Source organism: Epinephelus lanceolatus, chromosome 7 (assembly GCF_041903045.1).
Source record: "Epinephelus lanceolatus isolate andai-2023 chromosome 7, ASM4190304v1, whole genome shotgun sequence".
Lineage (NCBI taxonomy): Eukaryota > Metazoa > Chordata > Actinopteri > Perciformes > Serranidae > Epinephelus > Epinephelus lanceolatus.
The window spans coordinates 6,230,615-6,253,217 of NC_135740.1; the positions used below are offsets into that span (position 1 = coordinate 6,230,615).

A 22,603-nucleotide genomic window follows, 5' to 3' on the forward strand; every position below is an offset into this window, starting at 1 on the left:
AACACCAGGAAATGATTTGTTGCTACTCGCTTTTTTGAAAAAGAGTGGCGAGAGGGGTCTGAATACTTGCTAAATATAGCAACAAAATTGCTAAGTTGGCAACACTGTATGACAGCCCTCAAAATGCCCAGGGAGTATGCTATGCTATCGCTTGCTAACTAGCTAACCACCGTCACCATCCCGAACCAGGTTAGCCTACCTGTAAGCTAAGCTACTTTAATGTTTGCTATTAGCCTACAAGCAAACCGTAAATTTCAGCTGAAGATTTCGAGCTTCACCCATATAAGTGATTTCATTACTAGCAAGTAACCAGTGCTTAATTTGAGCCAGAACGTACTGGAACGCATACCAGGATCTTTTCAGAAAAGGCCAACCTGATCTCACAGAAATACGTGAAATGACCACGACCTCTTAACACCGCATTCCGTGGTGGCAGCACGTAATGGGTTGAAATTACGTGCTGCCACCACGAAAACAATGCCAATGTAAAGTCAATTAGGGTCCTCTCCCGTGGTGGACACACGGATTCCCTGATTCAATCACGTCACGTCAACCTCGTTTTCCTCAATGATATCTTTAACATTCCTGTATACACACAAAAACGCGGAAGTGTTCTTGATATTAAAATGGCAAATACATTCCTCTGTTATAATTTCCCACCAATAATAATAATAATGATAATAACGTGATAGTTCGGCTGTTCTAGATATTTGTTATAGCCTATTCAAATATTCAATCACAAAAATGCCGTTTCTAGAGAACTTGCTAAAATATCTGAAATGAACCATCATGCCTACTTTTTCTTAACATATTTCATCTAGGTGCAGTGTCATTACTAGTTCAGCTTTACTAGACATTTGATATATTCAGTAGATGTATCTTTTTACGACCCTGTTTTACAACAAGCTGCAAAAAACCTATCGTCCCAAAAACGCCGTTTTTAGAGTACTATCTAAAATAACTACGATTAGCCAATATCCTTGCTTTTTTTCTTAACATAGTCCATCTAGGTGCAGTGTAATAACTACTTCGGCTTTACTAGATATTAGATTTATTCAGTAGATCTAGCTTTTTACAACCCTATTTTACAGCAAGCCGCAAACGAACCTACTGTCCCAAAAACGCAGTTTCTAGTGTATTAGCTAAAATATCGAAAATTAGCCGACATCTTTACTTTTTCTTACCATAGTTCATCTAGGTGGAGTGTAATAACTTGTTCGGCTTTACTTGATATTAGATATATTCAGTAGATATATCTTTTTACAACCCTATTTAGAGCCCTACTTTGCAAATCAGAAGAACTACAACTATGTTGCTGATATGTAACTGCATGGCGCGGTCCCAGGGAATTGTAGTTTTTTAAAAATCTAAGTGTTTTTCCCAGATTTGGAAGTTGTAAATACTGAATTGAGAGTACACTGTGGACTTTAAGGGGATGGTAAACACATTTGTGAAATCAGATTTTAAATATCTAATTTCTAAATGGGTGAAAATTAATTTTATCCATATTTTATCCATATCTGACAGCACCCACAGTTGTTGACTACACTCACATGATAGCTGAGGTCAAGAGCTCTCTATAACAGTTGGTCCCATGTCTGTACCCCCTTTAGTTGCTGAGTTATAAGCCCTCAAACATGCACTGAGGTCAAGGTTCAAAGGTCAATGGCTGAAAGCAGGAGCCATGTAGAATCTTCATACTGACATATGTTACTCTCCAGGTTGAGACCTTTCCAATGATGTATTTGGTTTAGCTCTACGACAAAGTTTAGATTTTTTCATTTTTTGGACACAAGCCATGCCAGGTGTAGTTTCAGAGAGCACTTTGAAGGCCCCGTGTATAAAATGAGTTTTGTTTGTTTCTTTGCTTGTTTCTATCTTTTTTACTGTAGATAGTTACTAAAATGAGTCATCCTCAGATAATACAATACTACTAAAAAGTAAAACCAATAATAACAATAATGAAATAAGCAAAAATAATATTAAAATCATATTGAAATGTTAAAATCAATTTACAGAGTGGAATGGTAGCCTAATAGATAACTTAGATAATATTTATTATTGTTTAGACACTTTATTATTGCTTAGATACTATTTAGCCTATTATTGTATTTACTTTTAGCATGTTCTACTTTTGAGTAATTTCCGAGAAGTTATGATAAAAAAAAAAAAAAAAATACAGACTATAGGAGACAACCTCTTCAATGTCTCACGTCAATTAATTAACACGATTTGTCGGCTTTTTATAATGCCTTTTCTTTTTTGCTGCTGTCTCCAGTTGAGAGTGGTGATTTGCTAAATACATTCTACAATAATAATTAGATTAACATTTGGTCTATAATATTGTTGGCTATATTACGCATTTTAATAAAAAAAAAAAACGGAAGAATAAAAGAAATAAACACCAAAATAATTACTTTTTTTTTTATTGATACTCCTCTCTGACACACACACACACACACACACATTGAACACGCGATTGAATGAATGAATGAATGAATGAATGAATGAATGAACATTGGAAGTGGTTCAGCCGCAGTCCCGCCGGCTGGCTCACATTGAGATTACATTTGTTTTTTATTACTAACAAAATGTTTTATATTGACCGTATGAATGGTTTCGTTTTCAAATAAATATTTGGAAACGAAAATATGCTTTGGTGTACTTTTACAGAGTTTTGCAATATGTATATAGCCTACCTGTATCAAAATGTATAATTTTCAGCAGCGGTTTGTGTGACAGCTGCCACAGTCGGAGGTATAACCAGCGGGGCAGCCGCTGGTTCTGTGGCCCTGGCTTGGGGTCCACTCTCCCCTGGTGGAGTGGAGGGTGGCCGGGTTGCCAGGGGCAGACGGCTCCATGTGATGGTGTTTCCTCTCTGGTTCTTCCGTGCTCAGCCTTATTTTTATCTTCTTATTTATTTATTTATTACTGGCGTTTGGATTCAGTTACGGCAGACGGATGGCAATCTGAAATTGAATGAAGTCCACAGACGGCGGACAGCAGCTACAAAACAGTAGTGGAACTCGCCCCATCCGGCCACAGCACAATGCTCTTAAAGCCCCACGCTATCAAAAGCTGGCAAAATACATTTATTTTATTTTATGGCCTTGACATTAAAATGTCATATTGTTGAGTTATCAAGGACACTTCCACGTTTTTGTGTGTGTACAGGAATGTTAAAGATATCATTGAGGAAAACGAGGTTGACGTGACGTGATTGAATCAGGGAATCCGTGTGTCCACCACGGGAGAGGACCCTGATTGACTTTACATTGGCATTGTTTTCGTGGTGGCAGCATGTAATTTCAACCCATTACGTGGTGCCACCACGGAATGCGGTGTTAAGAGGTCGTGGTCATTTCACGTATTTCTGAGAGATCAGGTTGGAAAAGGCCCTGGTGCGTTCCGGAACTAATTTGCATGGGTCTAGAACTTTTCACATCTAAAAACTACATACAGCATCATGGACGTCGGAACTATTTTCTGAGAGGGGGGGTGGGATTTTTGTTGGGAGGGGCGGGGGAAGCACGCACACTTATCAATGATTAAGGATTTGATTTGAAGTTATTTTATAATAACATGCAGTTATAAGAGAACTAGAATGGATGAACACGGCATCTTAACTGTTAAGAAAATGAAACTTTGCTAACTAAATCAAGCCAGTTAAGGAACATAACATCATTTGTAACCTTGAATGCAAAAAAGAAAAGTCTGCGCGCCTGACTCAGGGCTTTCATGCATTTCCAAAAGTGGACCTTCTCTCACTTGACCAACTGATGAAGATTTTAAGCAGGGTCGAGACATTGCTTTCATCCATAAGGTCACTGTGAGCGTTCATAATGGCCAAATGTGTTCGTCTCTCCTGCGTCGTGGTGTTGCGCAGCCAGGTTTTCAGCCTGCGCAAGGCTGAGAAAGAGCGCTCGGATGCCGCGACAGATATGGTCAGGGCCAGACAGAGCTTAAAGAGCTTCTCCACCTCCGACAGCATGGAGCGGGTTTGGGGCTGCAAGGTTTGCAGGATGGACACAACATCCTGGATGCCAAGGCTACTGTATGTAGTCAGGCAGGTTGCATATCACATCAGAAGCATAGATCTACGCATTAATGATATCAAAGAGATAAATGTAAGTCAGACAAATTGAGTTTAAATTCAGATTCTTTATTTTTTAAAGCGTAATGAGGAGGCTGGGGTGCGGGGGGCAGATGGGAGGGGGTGCGGCCACACCCCCCTGCACCCCTAGTTCCGACATCTAAGTACAGTATTGGCTGATGTCACTAGTGTTGCAGGGTGGAGTACCGTAGTATTACGGTGCCTCACGTACCACTACTGTGGGATAAGTTCAAAGTCCAGTCGCAAGAGGGTGAGTGTCCATGCGCCGTCCAATAATGGCGCGCGCTGGCCACCTGGCACTCAATATGCTGCTGTAGCGGATCGTTTTCCAGACGTGAGTATCTTTGAGTAGTGAAAGTTATTATTTATTTCTTTTTACTTGTCGGCAGTGGTTTGTTTTCCACAGAGCTCTACGTGCGAGCATTTTACTCGCATTTGCGACTAAAAATAGTTTTGTGCCAGCAAAATAAATCATTCAGCACGCTGTGCAGTACAGATTTCAACCAGCAGCAGAAACGAAAGGCGAATCCTGCCGCTTGTGGGTTGAACGGGGGTCAAATAGCCTACGACGGCTCTGCGCGCAAGATAACCGGCGACAGAGAAGTCCAACTCCAGGTCCAGTAGCCTAATTTCCTCTTTCGTTGGTGTCATGACTGCCCAGTAGTACCTGAACAGCCGAGCCGTGGCGGCACACAGGTATGTGGTGTGTCAGAGGAGAAACGAGCCGTTCACATTTCTCTCTTTGTGGCAGGTAACGGTCCACAAACCTCACCGCACTTTAGGGACTGTTCTTTACTTATGAAGGGACTGTTCTTTACTTGTCAGGGGAGGAGGGTGGCTGGTTGATTTTTATTTTATTTATTTATTTTATTTTGATCCCCCCTATGTTCATCACTTATTGATGCTGTTTTTGAAGTATGAATAAGTCAATAAGTAATTTATTCCATTGAAATATCATTGGTGTATTATAGAAAAGTGATTTATCTTTTTATAAATGACAAAAGGCACATCTGCCTCATTTTTGCTGTGGTATCATGATACTACTCAGAACCGTGATACTTTCACTGGTATCGTACTGTGGGTCCCAATTTTGGTACCGTGACAACACTAGATGTCACAACCATTCCATTCAGAGTTGCGCAGTGAGGCAGCTCGGGTGCCGCTTAAAAAAGTGTTCCCCCACTTTTGGGAGTGGGGGAACACTGTTCTCTCAGAGGCCCAAAGTGTTCCCCTACTTCTAATTTTACAAATTAAGCACTGCTAGTAACCTTTAGTTATAACATACAGTTATCTTGTAGACTAATAGCAAACAATCCAGTAGCTAAAATTAGCTAGCAAATAACCTCTGCGGTGGTTAGCTTGCTAGCTGTAGCATACTTAGGGGATTTTGGGGGCTGCAGCAAATTTAGTCCACTTTTTTCCTTCTACATTCTATCATGGCACATATGTGAGGACATTTCAAAGAGGCTCCTGTTCACTCCACAACTTCACTTTCTCCTCTTTTCCCACAGTCCAAAATATGACACAACTGTTTCAGTGATATTAACCAGTCTGCATTATTTCTGAGCATGTTCCGTTTGGTCCCACCCTATTTCGCTGTGATGGGTTGGTACTACTGCACTGACATTGGCTAGTAGGCCTACTCGTTTCTTCCAGTTTTCCTTTTCAGTTGATTGAACTGTTTAAATGTGCATATTTAGATACATTTGTCTTATGCTGTGTCTCAAATACTACTACTAAATACTTTACACTTGCTCAAATCGCGTACTTTACACTTGATATTTTGAGAGCATAAGTGCGTTCACACTGAGAAGTATGGAAAAATGCAGTGCACTATGAGTACCTGGATGGTGCACTCAAAACGGTTAAGAAGTTGAGTGTGGAACTATGGATACTTCTCACCCTCAATGGTTGCCATCTTGGCTACCTTGCGGAAGGGGAGGGACCACTTCTCAAACTGGAAATAGCTTCCGAGGACTGTGCGACCGTGAACGTCACTGCATTGTACAAATGTAAGTTAAACATGTTTTTTGCACTAAGCACCACTATACTGTTGTCGGATACCCACAGTTCATTTTCAGCCAGTAGGAGGAGGACACGCCATTGATGCAGATTGCGGTGTTAAACCTGTGAAAACACGTTCATTTTAATAAATACAGTACAACAACAACAACAACAGTCGATGGATATTTTGGTGGGCGAAAATTCGTGGGCAAATGGTGGCGGTAATGCTCCACTGGCCGGTTACAATTAGGCATTAAAAGAAGGAGAAGAGGTCGAAATTTGCGGTCGTCATTTCCGGTAAGTGCACAACGGCCATGTTTGGTTTGAGACAACACTACCCTGTCGAAATTTGCGCACTACGCCAATAAGTACATAGTGCACATAGTATACTACATGGAAGCGTACTAACAGAAGTATGTGATTTGAGACACACAGAGGGCTGAATTCACAAAAGGATTGCGTGGCTTTTGCGGCCGCTTAACCGGTAAAAATGGAGCAAACAGATACGGTCTAATTCACAAAGCACACGCAGAGGGTGAAATGCTCCACTAACTGCGCTGCCAAGCAGATTGTGTCTCGGTGCTCCGGTGTTATTTGCACGTATTTAAATGAGGTAATATGTATATATTTGGCGGAAAAATTGCCCATTTCTATGCAAATGAGCCTCATTGATAAACAACGTCTAATTCACTAACACCAGCGCTAATAGCCACACGCAGTTTGAGTGAAGTAAATAACATCTTAAGAAAGCTGGTGCAAACTGGGCGCTCCTCTGTAGAAGCCTCTCGCCCAGACTTTCAGACTTTCCAGTGATCGTGGCAGCAGTGATCGTCTGTTAAATCAGTCTGTAAATAATATTTTGACATTATTATTATAATCATTATTACTTTAATGGCATCCGAAGAAGATCTGCGGTCGTTCTCAAAACGCACTTCTGTCACGCACTTCAAAAGCAACTTTCAGTAATTTAATTTATGAAACGGGGGAAACAAACGTGGACAAAAACGGTTCCATAATTCATATTAAATTCAAAAGATAACGAAAAAACAGCTACAAGTGAGAGGGAATAGTGATAAAGTGGTCAAACTTGGTCAAATCCACAGCCTCAACCCATCCGACACTGTTGGACTCACCAGCAGACATCACTATATGAGGGTATACAGTAGTCAGTACTTTGCCAAACAAAGTCTGCCATTGTTCTGCCATGGTGTTCTTGGTGCAAAGCCAGCATTTATACTTTGCCATGTGTGGCTTATTGCAATCAACTGCACTCAGCTGCCAAACTTTGTGGCCGTGTTTGCGCTGGTATATCATTAGCGCAATATCCTTTGTGAATAGGACGTTAAGACGGCGCAAACTGTGGGTGCAAATGAAGTGCAATTCAAGGTGCTATCAGCAGCTGCAGTTCATTCTTTGTGAATTCAGCCCAGAGTGTAGTAAAGAAGGAGACTGCTGACAACATGTCAAATGATAGAGTGGAGAATGAAGGAAGTGTACAGAAATTGCTGCAGCCTCCGACACCCCAGTAAGTATGCTATATGCTATAGCTAGCTAGCTACCCACTGTAGGGCTACTTGCAAGCAAATCTTAGCTGCTGTATGTTTTAGCCGAAGCCTTCTAGCTTAAAAAAATACACTGTGTAACCATTTATATGACTAAAGCAGTGAATATTCAGTTGAAATGTATGGTTAGCTTGTAGGTTGTTGCTAATATTCCAGTAGGTTAATTAGCTTACATGCATACTCCCTGGGGATTTTGAGGGCTGCAACAATGTCTGTCCACTTTTTTTCTTTTTGAAGCTAACAATCTTGCAAATAGTTACTCTGCAAGATACTCATTTTTTTTGCAAAACCTTATTTTGTGACCAAAAGCTCTCTGACTCATGACACATTGTCATTAGATGTGAGAGGGTGTCAGACTTAAGTCTTTTAAAAGTAATTTCAAGGTATTCTAGTGTATTAATTTCTTATGAAGCGAAGAAGATTCTTTAAATACATGAAAATGCAACACATCTATAGATTTAATACTTACTTCACTTTACTTAACACATATAATGATAACTTATGATACTGCATGGATTATATTATACTATGAGTCCTTACTACAGTTGACCGTTGAGGTGGGTATAGGTATTCATAATGCATCATAAGCTCCCTCAGTCAACCTCTAGTAACTAGTCAAGAGCATCCATAAGCCACTTATAATTCATTATAAGTCACATCTATAATGTTTTATAACTGTTGATATAGTGCATCTAGAAGCATTAGCCTATGTGTTTATGAGAGCAGTCGTAGAGCATTATAAATGCATTATAATTTACTATAAATGTCCTCATAATGCATTATAGATGTGGTCTTCACAGAAAGTGCTACTATTTCGTTTTAGCACAGGTATTCCTGAAAACTGCACAACCTGTGCAGTTTTCAGGTAGCCTGTATGAAGCATTTGAAGGTACTCCAATAAATGACATCAAAAATACCAATGTAGGGTTATTCAAAGGATAACTTGTCGATGAAATTTCCACTTTCCTAGAATGATTGATAAGGTAATGCTTACATTAATACATTTAGTCTGACTTAAAGGCACACTGACAATAAAAAGGCATGCTATGGCAGAACAAATCTGAAAACATACATTATATTACCAAGATTCTTAACACAATGATGATCATTAAATTCAAAGCATAAAATATTATTTTTTCTTGAATTTGTCTTTTTCTTGCCTGTTGATGATGAGCAAGAGCAGGTCATAGTTTAATTCATTTTGTTTACCACCTCAGCACTGAGATGAAAATCAGCAGTGAGAAATATTAAAGCTGGTGTCATAGATCCTAATGTTTGAGGTTTATGGCTGCAGGTTTAACAGTTAAAATGCTGAGTACTCCCACAGCGCTCCCGGCTTCTTTGAACTACAAGCTGCTGAAAAGCAGAAATGTTCCAATGTGAAATGTTACTTTACACTGCAGAGGTGATAAGTGGTCCGGCTCAGCGTGCCACAGCCGTGACACTGAAAGTGTTGGATACAACCTTGAGTGAAAAATGCCTCCTCAATGGCACTGTGTTCTGCTACACTGAGGGTGAAGAGGAGAGAGGAACAACATGGAAAAAGTGTTTTTACACTTTTTAGTGCTGCTGGAAACGGGCTTTCTGTGTCTAAAAAGAAAAGATCCAAGATGTGTAAGAGGGAATCTATTGATCATCATGCAGAAACTGGGTGAAAAATAATGGAACACATGTCACTCTGAAACACTTTATGCCTCTCAATTTGAAATGTCCAATACCCCAATGTGCTGTATCTCTTTTATAGGCTGCCCACGCATGATGAGCTCCGTATGAATGTTGATGTGTCAAAGTAAGAATTCTTCAGAAGACACAAAACAAAAATAGAAACATGTAAATACAATCATTGACTACTTTAATAGGTACACCTTGCTAGTACCAGGTTGGACCCCCTTGTGCCTTCAGAACTGCCTTAATTCTGTGTGGCATAGATTCAACAAGGTGCTGGCAACATTCCTCAAAGATTTTGGTCCATATTGACATGACAGCATCAATCATTTGCTGCAGATTTGTCGGCTGCACATCCATGATGTGAATCTCCTGTTACACCACATCCCAAAGGTACTTCATTAGACTGAGATCTGCTGACTGTGGAGGCCATTGGAGTACAGTGAACTCATTGTCATGTTCAAGAAACCATTTTGAGATGATTTAATCTTTGTGACATGGCAAGTAATTCTGCTGGAAGTAGCCATCAGAAGATGGGTACACTCATAAAGGGATGGACACGGTCAGCAACAATACTCGGGTAGGCTGTGGTGTTTAAACAATGTTCAGTTGGTACTAAGGGTCCCAAAGCGTGCCAAGAAAATATCCCCCACACCATTACACCACCACGACCACCCGGAACCGATGATACAAGGCAGGATGGATCCATGTTTTCATGTTGTTTATGCCAAATTCCGACCCTACCATTTAAATGTCGCAGTAGAAATCAAGACTCATCACACCAAGCAACATTTTTCCAATCTTCAATTGTCCAATTTTGGTGAGCCTGTGCTAATTGTAGCTTCAGTTTCCTGTTGTCAGCTGACAGGAGTGGCAGCTGGTGTGGTCTCCCGCTGCTGTAGTCCATCTTCTTCAAGGTTCAGCATGTTGTTGGTTCAGAGATGGTCTTCTGCGTACCTTGGGTGTAACAATTGCTTATCTGAGTTACTGTTGCCTTTCTGTCATCTTGAACCAGTCTGGCCAAATAAATTCATCACACAAACATTTTTTTCCATCGCACATGCGACATATATGTCGCACTGTACAACCCTGCTAGTACTAGTTCCTTCCAGTTTTCCTCTTCAGTTGATTGAACTGTTTAAATTTGCATATTTAGATATATTTGTCTTATGCTGTGTCTCAAATTGCGTACTTTACACTTAATATTTTGAGTGCATAAGTGCGTTCACACTGAGAAGTATGGAAAAATGCAGTGCACTATGCACCTCTGGCATCAACAAGGCATTTTCCCCCAGAGAACTGCCGCTCACTGGATATTTTCTCTTTTTTGGACCATCCTCTGTGAACCCTAGAGATGGTTGAACATGAAAATCCCAGTAGATCAGCAGTTTCTGAAATACTCAGACCAGCCCGTCTGGCACCAACAACCATGCAGCACCAACAATCATGCCACATTCAAAGTCACTTAAATCACCTTTCTTCTTCATTCTGATGTTCAGTTTGAACTTAAGCAGGTCATGTTGACCATGTCTACATGCCTAAATGCACTGAGTTGCTGCAACGTCTCATTAGCTGTCTGCCTTAACAGGCAGTTGAACAGGTGTACCTAATAAAGTGGCATGTGGGTGCATGTATACTGTGTGTTCATAAATATATAGAGTGTCACAGGACATTCTTTGAAAGTTAGCATTGCCCTGATTCCCTCGTCAAAAAGCCAATGGGATTTTTCCATTGACTTTTGGATTATTGCAGAAAATAAACTCTTTGGCAAATAAATGTTTACTCTACTGACACATTTTGTTAAGCAAGATAATTAACACAACTGCTTCCATTCTGAAGCCTAAATTAAATTGCCAGAGGTAAAAGCTTATGTTAGACTATTAACGAACTACTCCACAGTCACAGGAGTCAACATCCCAACCACAAAGAGGCTTTAAGGCTGTGGTCAGTGTGATGATGTTCTGCAGTCTCATTAGTCCATTTCAGATTGTCCGCCCATCCCATTGTTGTAAACTCAATAATCTTAAAAACGCCTTGAGGGAATTTTTTTAAATTTGGCACAAACGTCCACTTGGACTCATAAGTGAACTGATTAGATTTTAGTGGTCATAAGTATAATGTCAAGGTCAGTGCGATCTTGTCCATCTCTTTTTTTTATGATTTATCTTATGATATATTTTAGGGCTGCCCCCAAATAGTCATGCAAGATCATTAGTTGGTAAGATTTCATTGGTCACTTAGTCACAAAAAAAGGAAAAAGAAAGAAAAAACAAAGGTGAAACTCTATTAGGAGCTGCACCTTGTCAAAATAAATTAAAACCCTATATGACTGGAATATGTAGGAAAGAACAGACACAAGGAGTGGCCACAGTCAGCAGTCAGACAGGAGTAACATCAATTTACAGGGTTGGTACCTGCGGTAACACACAGGGTTGTTAATAACGTGAGGTGAAGGACAAACCCAAGGTGATATGTAAACTCTGCAGGCAAACATTTGCTTGTCATTCATCCACTACAAACATGACGTATCATCTGAAATACATATGTAGCCACATGCCCATTAGCCGATTAGCACAATCATTACTGCTTTGCCAAAAGCTGATGGTACTGTTTTGTATTTCTCTGTAATGTAGCACAGTGTTAACAAAGTTAGTTATACTATTCTTTCACAGACCTTGAACTCAAACCATTGTGTTGCCCAGATTTTTGCAGATGCATCCAGTAGAAAGGGTTTCTACCCCAAACCCAGCCAAGACATTTCTAAGCAGCTCACTATACAGCAGGATTTTATTCTTTGTGTTTGAACTCTGAGTATGTGATCAGATAATGAATTCTGTTAATTGTAAGCACAATTATCACAGACATCCATTCGTCTCTATCAGTTAAAATTACGCATTAGCAACACATGGCATGACAGACTGAAGAGTAAAAAGGGGGGGTGGTTAAATAACTGGAGAGGGGTTTTCACCAGTCTTGCTTTTATGGTGGTAAATTTTAGGGTGTCAGGCTTTGTTCTTTTTCCTTTTTTATGAGTCTTTTTTTTTTTTTCTTTTGGTGTATGTTTTGGTTTTTGTTGATTTTTGTGTGTGTTGTTATGTCTGAATGCCTTGTTTTGTTATTTTAGTTCAGGCCATGGTTTGCAAGTGTGCAACCCATCTAGATAATGACCTGGCACAAAAAAGCATTCTTGTTATCTCGATTCTGCCAGCATCTTTAACACAAAAGTTTTTTCTCCTACAGGAGAAAATAGAAGTAACTTTGACTGTGACACTGTGTTGAAGAACAACAGTTATCAAATTTCTTTTCAAAATGGTTGATTTATGTATTTACTTGAGAATTTTAAAAAAAACAAAAAAAACCCAGCATTTTGTGTGTTCACGCAATTGTGCTACTGATATGAAAAAAGTAATCAATCAATCAATTCAATCAATTTTATTTGTAAAGCCCAATATCACAAATCACAATTTGCCTCACAGGGCTTTACAGCAAAAGTAAACACTTTTTGTTTTGATTTTTGTATTGTTTTGTCAGTACTGAATAATTTATTTTATTTAGTAAAGTAACATTTAAAAAAAAAAAAAAGTATATATATATATATATATATATATATATATATATATATATATATATATATATATATATATATATATTATTTGGTTCAGATTACAGGCAAAAAGAAAAGTTCTATCTGAACCCAAGCAAAATGTTGATTTATCCATCATTCTCTAAACGAACTGTAGACACATCTCATTTTTGCATATTCAGCTGACCTTTTGTGCCAGCCTGTTCTCACTCCCAACTCGTTAAATACTGCTGCTTTGTCAGTGGATGTCGGCGTTAGACACCAACGCACAGAGACACTCTTCATGCACCGGGTGGCAGCTAATTCTGACACTGCAGACAATTATCGTATTATAAAGAGGAAGAAAGTCTATACAGGACCTCGGACTTTCACCCGGGAGCCTGCTGTTCATTTCCTGTTTCAAACTAAAAGTAAATTTAATAACATTGTACTAGTTAATGGTTGCCAACTCTTACGCATCTGGCGTGACTGTCACTTTTTCACCATCAATGTCACTCTGTCACAGCCGTTTAAGAAATCTCACTCCACTGTCACCGAGTCCTTTTTTTAATTTATTTTTTTTATGTCCAGCTCATTGCGTGGCTTGACTAAACCGCATATTGTATAGTTTCGGTTTCAGTAAAGTTGCCCGATTGGGTTAGCTTTCGCTGCCGCGCCGGTATTTGGGTTGTGTTGTACCAAATTTTCTCATTGTTTTTTCTATAGACAGCATTCCATGACCTAAGACAACAGAGCTATGGATTGAGTAACGCCGGAGTAAGTTCACTCATTGCCTTCTACAGCCATCTAGTGGACAAACATGGGAACAGTATATAATTTTGCATTAATTGGTTAATGCTTATGTTATGGCATGACCTTATTATAGAATTGCATACAATGCATACACTGAGTTGTTTCAAATGAAAACTCCAGGTAATTAACTGCTCATGTATAGTTACATGCCATGATCATTCCTGGCCTTAAATTACATTCTGTAGCAGAAGAAATACATGGCAGTTTACATTGGGTTTTCTTACTTAAACTTATCTGTGGGCCTAAGGCCTACATTTTTCTCCTGGGGCTCACAGATGCTAAACATTTACCATGTTTTATGACGGAGTCTCAAAAGGCCACTTAAAACATGATAAATCAACAGGGTTCCCACGTGTCCTTGAAATCCTTGAAAGTTTGTGAATTTGAAAAAATCATTTAAAGGCCTAGGAAAGTTTTTGAAAATATGCATAAATGTACCGAGGTCATTGAAAGTTCTTGAATTTATCTATTTTTGTATGAAATCGCATGAAAGTAGGATTTTGCCGCGTGAATTTTCAAGATTGATGAAATTGACCTTGATCTGCGCCGTAAAACAAATATTGAGCGTCTATGGATGTAGGGCTCAGGCCTATAGATATGAATATGTAAACGTACACTAATTTCTTCTGTTTGCCACATGTGCATATTAACTCTTTTAAGGTTAAAAATAAAAAAAAAAACATGCCGCTGTGTCCACGAATGTTCATGACCATGCACGCTTACGTCACAAGGTAAAATCTCCCTCCGGCCCTCTGACCAAAGTTGGTAACCCTGCTAGTATGTATGGTGACATTACGTTTGCAAAAACAGTACTTATTTTAAACCAAAATCATGATGTTTTCTTTCCAAACCTAACCACGTGCTTTTGCCTAAATATAAGGAAATTAACTTAAGTTTTTTACCTATGTTGTAAGTTGATTTACAAAAAGACTGTATGCATGTAAAGAGCAAAAATTGTACATTCCCTGTGCAAACAGAAATGTATTTTACCTAGCGCGCTGTATGTTGAGGCTTAGGTCTACTGACAAAGCAGCGGTATTTGAGGAGTTGGGATGAGAACATGTTGCCTGTGCACTGGCTTTCACGGACTCGATTATTAAGGGGACATTGTGTAACATTTTCAGTTGTTTATTCATAAATATGTCATCACTGGTGTACTATTACCTCCACCAATAATCTGACTTCTCGTAAAAGGAGAATTTCGGATTTGTTTGTACATTGTGCGGATAAGTCGTCTGTGGGGTTCCATTACGTTTCGCCATCTTGAGAATACACCCCCCAGCAAGGGACAGACAGCACCGCCTTCGGCGTTTTCGTTGAGAGCCAGGCCAGCACTGCGTGACTGAGGAGCCGAAGGAGAGGAGCAAGAGGTGCTTCGCTACTACCCTGGCAAATTTGAAACAAAGTCCCACTCTTTGAGCATAATGCAGGATCATGCATATGCAGCATCATGGGAGACGGAATCCTTGTCGCCAAGAAAGCGCAAAAGGGAATAGAAAAGGCAGCGTGACCGGCGAATTAAAAAAACGCAGGCACACATCGGGGTAGCCTTTCCCGGGTAGAGAGAGCTGCAGAGGGAGAATGGTAATCAATCACAGGCCAGCGCCACTGTTGGCTGTTAGCCGCTGTTAGCGGCCAGTCGCTAACAGCCTCATCCCTCTCCTCGCATCACTGCGCTGCTGTTAGCTGTTAGCCGCTGTTAGCCGCTGTTAGCGCTGGCCTGTGATTGTATTACCTTTCTCCTTCAGCAGCTCTCTCCACCTGGGAAAGGCAACCCTAATGCTGACCCTTGTTTTTTTAATTCGCCGGTCACGCTGCCTTTTTGATTCCCTTTTGCACTTTCTTGGCGACGAGGATTCCGTCTCCCGTGATGCTGCATAATACATGATCCTGCATTATGCTCAAAGAGTGGGACTTTGTTATACGGCAGTAGTGCCGCTGGCCACTAACAGCTTTTAGCGGCGCAGTGTTGCGAGGAGAGGGATGAGGTGTGTGAGGTTGAGCCACTTGTCAGTTGTCAAAGGACAAGACGTGATCGGTTTGTTTCAATTTACATCCGCCCCAACAGTCCTACGTTGTAAACACAGCCAGCATGGTGAGGAGGGGGTTTGTCAACTCGCGTCGCATGTGTCTGTGTAGGAGCCTGAATGAATACTCCATGTAGTATCCGATGACATGGTGTCATCAGTGTTATCATAGCTTTTTGGTACACAGCGGCTACAGTTGTTGCAATACGTGTTTGAAACAGTGAGGCGCAAGAGTGCGCCATCTGTTTGAATGCAATATATGATTTCAACGTTAGATGGGAGAAATTCCTACACACTGTGGCTTTAAGAATGAATTATTGCAAGTGTACCAAGTGAACACTGTCTCTATTTTCCTATCGATTTGTACCAAACAAAATAATTCTCCAAGAAACTCTATATCAGGAAACGATTCTGAAGTGATGAACCTGTAAAATAAGGTATTAGCTGTTACGGAGGGTTTTTCTGTAGTCTGCAGTACGTGTATAAAGGGAGCAGCTATCAGTTTAGGAGTAATAGCAGGTTCCATGATCCTGAACAACAGTACTATACTTATTGTATGTAAGTGCAGTATGTTGTTATGGCCTAAGAACTGACTTCAGTATTTATTAACGACAGAAAAAAACAGAATAGAGCATCCGCAGCTGAGGATGAGACAGAAACAGTGAGCTGTATGAGTGAGGTGGAGACGGCTGGGAGGCTGACAGAGACAGAATCCTACAGTTAGAAATAAATAGATCATGCAGGCATACGATAGAAGAAAGTGAAAAAAAAAGAACAAAAGTAGCCATAAAAAATCCACCTTCAGGAACACAGGAGAAAGAAACACAAGCAGAAATCCAACAGAACAGTGTCAGGCTGCTGCATAATCTACACATCTTATATCGTTGAGTTGCTGAGTTTTGGAGATATCGGCCGTAGAGCTGTCTGCCTCCTCTCGAATATAATGGAACTAGATGGCACTTGGCTCATGGTGCTCAAAGCACAAAACCATACATTTGAAAAACTCAATAGCAATGTCTCGTTCCAGAAAGCCTGTACTGGTTACTCAAGATAATCCACAGACCTTGTTGTCAGCATTTTCATGTAGGAACTATTTATTTTCTATCATCTACAACCACCAGCCAGATCACTGCGCAGAAGGAAGTGTGCATCTACTCAGGAAAAAGAGGCTCGTGCTTGTGACAGCACGAGATGTGAACATGAATGGCATCCTCCTCATCTGAGCTGTAACGTTAGCTAGCTCAGTGGCACTAGGTGAGGTAGCAGTACGTGCACAGTTTCAATTTTTGGGGGAACTGTTCATTTAAGATCTCTACAAATTAGATTAAAGGGTATGGTGCTAGACCGACATATATTCAGTCCGATCTCGTCACATATCGTTTGGTCATGGACTTTCCACATCGAGATATGACGTGCAAGGTACCCTGGGTGTATTGGTTGTTGACATTCTTGGACGCCATGTCAACTTCAGCCTGTTACATGTCTGTTTTTAAAATACACACCGTTTTCACAGGAAATGTACAGTTTGCATACAGTGTCTTTCAAAATAAACACACTACATCAGCACAACACTATGAATTTATGTTTTTTTCCTTCAACAACAAACGCACAGAATTACATTTAGCCAACGCACGCACATGGTTGGGTTTAGGAAAAAAGAACACAGTTTGGCTTTACAATCTTACGAGAAGGAAACACTGGCCTCATGGGTGAAAGTCTGTGGTCATTGGGACCATCCGCCACCCCTCGCACTTGCTCTATTCGGACTTCTGCCTCCTTAACTTATGCTGTCCTGCCACGTTTCCCTCTGACACCGGATGCCTTCAAACAATAATGACAACCAATCATGCGAAAGTGAAAGGACGGCTTTTTTCTTTGGTGTCTGATGCTGGAAGTCAGTGACCAAGCACCAGTGCTTGACAACTTTGGAGTGAGACCGGGTTGGCTAGACCCGCTCTTTGTGAAAGTTTCCTGAAGTAACTTTGTTATTATTATAAATTAAACTGAAGAATAGTAAAGTCAGAACTTGAGTTGGATAGAACACCGATACATGTCAGTGATTTATTGATCTATGTAAAAAATTAACAAATCTCTTGGTGTAAATAAAAAATTAGATTATTTCATTAATAAACAATGTTTTCTCATCCTTTATTATTCTTTGACCATTTGAAACTCTGCAATGGTCTACCAGGGCCTATTTGGTTATTGTGCTGTTATTTTTTTGGAGTATCTTCAAATGTGTCATAACCCTTAAATCTGTAGAAAGTGAGTTAAAAAGTTATGTAAGTCAATAATAACTGATTAAAGTGTTGAAACTGTGTCATTGGAAAAAAAAAATCTCTCTCTCTATATATATATACAAAACATTACAAAATAAAAACACAAGACATATTGATCCAAAAGGAGCCTACACAGAATATTTCAAAACACTTTATACAGTATTAAAACTGTGCATTATTTAGTTTTTGAGATATACTCAATTTGATGAGCCGAGTGCAAAGCCATCCACCACTTTGCATTTTGCACCACATGTAACGTAGCACGGTGACGTCATTATGAGTGTACAACGTAATTCGGTGGAGACAAATGCCTTAGCTTTCTGCTGCAAAAAGAATGAATGTTCTAGCTAGTATGGTTTTTATTTTAGATCATTATATACAAGATTATGCAAACATTAATTTCCCACAGCCATTACGGGAAATTCTGGTGTAGTTGCGATGAAATATTACATTTGCACTCTGGATTTTTTGCCAATATCTGATATGCCAATATATAACAATTCATTCAGCCGATAACATATACCGATATCAATATGTCCACTTTTTTTCCCCCCTAACTAATTTCAGTGATCATCACGTCTCTTCTGTAGTGAAATTAACATCATATTTTGCATGTATGCTCTTATCATGATGGCCAACCAGCAAGTGTTGCCAACTCCTCAGTAAGGAAAGTAGCTATTGGCTGTCCTAAATGTCGCTAGAAGTCGCTAAGTGACATCATAACCTAATTTGCATAACTGGCCATATGCATGTAACTGCAGTGTGGGAGAGAGGAATAACATCACGGGAGAGACAAGAAGTGAGTAAAAAAAAAAACCCTGAATATGTTTAGACCTACAACTGAACTTTCTTTCAGTGATTTATTTTAGACAAAGAAAATTTTACATTTACCCTGGCTTACAGTCAGGACGGGATCAGCAAGCAGCAGCATTTCACTTTAATTTGTTTCACAGGTCTTCCAATCATCTGAATATATACATTATATCTGAAATCCCAGTGGAAACACATTAAAACATTTTCAAGTCAGATTCTGTCTACATTCATGTGTAAAGTCAGCCTTTACAGAGGTTATACAGATAAAAACCTTCAACTTCCTGTGAAATAAAGTTGGGCTGTTATCAATAGACTGAAGGCATTCTGACTGTGGTCTCTGACCTACTGGAACAACTGGTATTGTGGATTGGTTGCACTGAAAAAACCATGGCAATAGCAGCTCAACAATGAATGATATGAATCTTAAGAGTTCCAATTTAAATGTGGCCATGGACATGCAAACATCATATTTCCATGCTGTGTTTAAAGACACATTCACACACATACATACACAGACTCTCTCCAACAGCAGTGATTTAGAGGAACAGACAAAAGGAAGAAATCAGTCTCCTTGGCATCTAATTCTCCTCTTGGAGTATTACACAGATTAGTATATCTTTCATATGTACAAAGGCCTGTCTTTAAGGCTGCAGCTCCACTTCCCTAAACCGTGGAAGCCAGCTTCCCTGCCTCTTAATATCATTTGCCACCAAAACTTCTGAACCTGCTTTTACTGACTGAATTTCTGGATACAAAGCAGAGCGATGACTAATGGCTGACAAGATGCTATTAAACAAAAAATTATTTTCTGGATAATGTCAATGCAAATGGTCAGAATTCTAAGCTGTAAAACTGGAAGCAGAAGAAGGAGTATGGATTCTAGGAAAAATAAAAGGACACTTCTGAGTGCTTTCAGGGGGGAAAAAAAGAGATGGCAGTGAGGATGAGAAAAAGGAATATGAGATAAATGTGTAGCTAGAAATTGCACTGGATCTAATAATATTTGCCTCTTAAAATGCTTGTGCAGACTGGACATTTAGGACCAATTTAGAGTGATGACTAATGACTGACAGGACATTAATGATTAGTCATAGGTCACCAGACTGTCAGAGAACAGAGAACATTGGTCCTAAGTGCTCATCTATCTAGATACAACTTCTAAATAGAACTTTGCTTTAGTTTTTCTCTCTCTCCTTTATTGACAAACAGATGCCACATCTGCCAAATCTTGAATCTATAGCCAATGTTATACATGAACAGTTCAACATTTTTAGTGTCAGAGAGTGAGATGAAAGGTTACATATCAATCTCATGTTTGCACAGAAGTCTGCATGTGGTTAGCCTAGCTCATAACCACTGGAAGCTCTGTACAAAGAGAACAGCTGCCTGCAAACACCCGTGAAACCTACTAATTCACACTTGTTTGATTCGTTAATGTACAAATGTTGAGATATGGCAAGACTAAGGGCTCTAGTTTCCCGGCACAGCGCAGGGTGGCTCAGGGTGGCAACCCGAGGCGCGCTCAGTTTGGTAGTTTGGCAGACCAAGGTGCGCTGAGATGGGTGTGGCGGCGCAGCAGGGGGAGGTGTCGACAGATCCAGCTTGGTGTAGTGACAGTTTCGTGCCAAAAGGCTTCGCCGAAGGTGCGCTAAAAGCTCGCCAGCTGAAACCAGGTCTACTGTCAGCGCAGGCGGAGCGCAGCTGGTGTAAGCCGAAGTTTGGCTGACTGGCGGACAGTGTGCACACGTCACCAAAACCTCACAGGCAGGTCTCCAGAATATCAGGCACATTAACAATGCAATAAATACCCAAAAAACACTATTCAATGCAACTATCTGCAATCAGCACATAAATGTATCTCTATATCGACTGTCCCGTCACATCTGATGTCAGATCAAAGGGGATTGGCACCGTTTGGCATGTTTGGCACGCGTAATGGAAACCCAACCTGATTTGATTAACACAGCTGCTCTCAGCTGTTGGGAATCAACATATATTTACCTCACACGACGGCACCAAAAATGTTGGGGTTAAATTGGCTATCGGAAATAATTAATAATTATTATTAATAATTAATAATTATGGTCAATAATGTGACTTAATTAACATTAAATCACCTCGTGGGGCACCATTCCCGTAAAGGGAAAAATGATAGCCAGTTAAAGATATCAGTCTCATAAAATATAAACTATTAATTTGGAGTTTGATTAATAATTAAATTAATGACAACAACCAAAATTAACGGTAATGCCTGAAGGAGGAGTTCTTGACGCAGCAGAGGTTGACTATTCATTCACCCTTGTGCAACATTAAACAGACAGCAGGCATGATTCCAAAGAATTATATTTATTCACAAATTAGCATAGCAAACCAAAACACACAAATTCTAACTAACTATATACAAGCTTGGTGTGTATATGTGTGTGTGTGTGAGAGAGAGAGAGAGAGAGAGAGAGAGAGAGAAAAGAGAAAGACAATGGCGGGTGTGATGATCAAAGAGGCGTTTGGCCTACAAAACAAAATGGCTGACAGCAGAGAGCTACCAAAATGGCTGAATCAAGGCTTCCGGTCGGGGGAGGTGTTTGTCTGACCGTGTGGTCAGGACAAAGACAAAGGAAAAGAAGCGGGAACTTTGAAATGCCTGTTTGGGTGTAGCTCTGTTGAAAGCCTATTTGTTAATGAGTCTATGTGAATGTGACGTGTGTTGCAAACGGTCTGAACCAACTAATGACCTAACTGCACTCTATCACAACAATAACTCAGTAAACAGCATCAAATCACGTACAACAAGTTAAACAGTCTTGCTTAGCCTGTAAAGCTGTGATAAGCTATGCCCAGTTGTTACATTAGCGATCCTTGAATGGATGGAGGAAAGAGTCACTTGGTGGTGTACTGCTGTTAGCCGGCAGAAGAAGGCTGGGAAGATGGTTCCAGCCGCAGTCTTTGTTGGGTCCTTTGTTCCAAAGGTTCTGATCCGAGGAAGCTGGTCACTCGGGGTCCTTGCAGAGTTAGACGCTGGGTGCTAACTCACTTAGTTCCTTGTTGCTGGAAAGCTGGTTGCAAACCTTGTGTTTGCAACAGAGTATGTGATCAATTGCCCTCCCTTTAGTGGTTTGGGAGCCAGGGTTTGGGCCTCTGGACTGTTCCAGGCCCAACCGGAGAGCGGTGTTAGCTGTTCAACAGCTGGAGCAAGAAGAGGAAGGAGTCTGTTGGAAGGGGGCACAAATCTACAGATGCCTGTGACATCAGAGTCACATGTCACTGTAAAGGTCCAATCAAGTTTTGGGACTTGAGTCTCACTGAGGTGTGAGGTGAGACCTCCTGTGGAGATGGGTGTCCTAACTGTCTTTGTTTGGAGAACAAAGAGCATGCAGAGGAAAAAGCCTTTAAATCTCCAGTTTAGATTTTACCAAATGATAAATCATCTGTGGTCCTGTGAATCCCAACACACCACAAACAGCCACAGCATCAGATAGGGAGTATATATTCAGCATCTGTCATCTTAGAAAAGTCAAAAGAAAAGAAATAGAGTGAGACTGCAAGAGAGAAAGAGAGAGAGCGCACGAGAGAAACGCAACATTGATTTACAATTGTGGTGACCTCCTCCCAGGCTACCTTTGCATCATCAGCCCGTGGAGGTCTGCTCGCAGTTCCGTATATTCGGACACTGCGAGCTTGGACCTCCCAGACCAAAACATCAGTTTCCTCCTGGGAGAAGTTTGACCATCTGACGCTGCTGCTCTCTTCTGCCATGGCAAATTGAA

General features: G+C 40.3%; 1 protein-coding gene across 1 annotated transcript in view; it reads left to right on the plus strand.

The window, feature by feature from the left end:
• The first annotated feature begins 3,842 nt into the window (after positions 1-3,842).
• The window catches only part of LOC144463844 (uncharacterized), a 156,314-nt gene continuing 137,553 nt past the window's right edge, over positions 3,843-22,603 (plus strand). The window contains exon 1 of the mRNA XM_078169611.1: positions 3,843-4,013. Within this exon, the coding sequence (XP_078025737.1) occupies positions 3,843-4,013 (171 nt within the window). The remainder of the gene's footprint in view (positions 4,014-22,603) is intronic.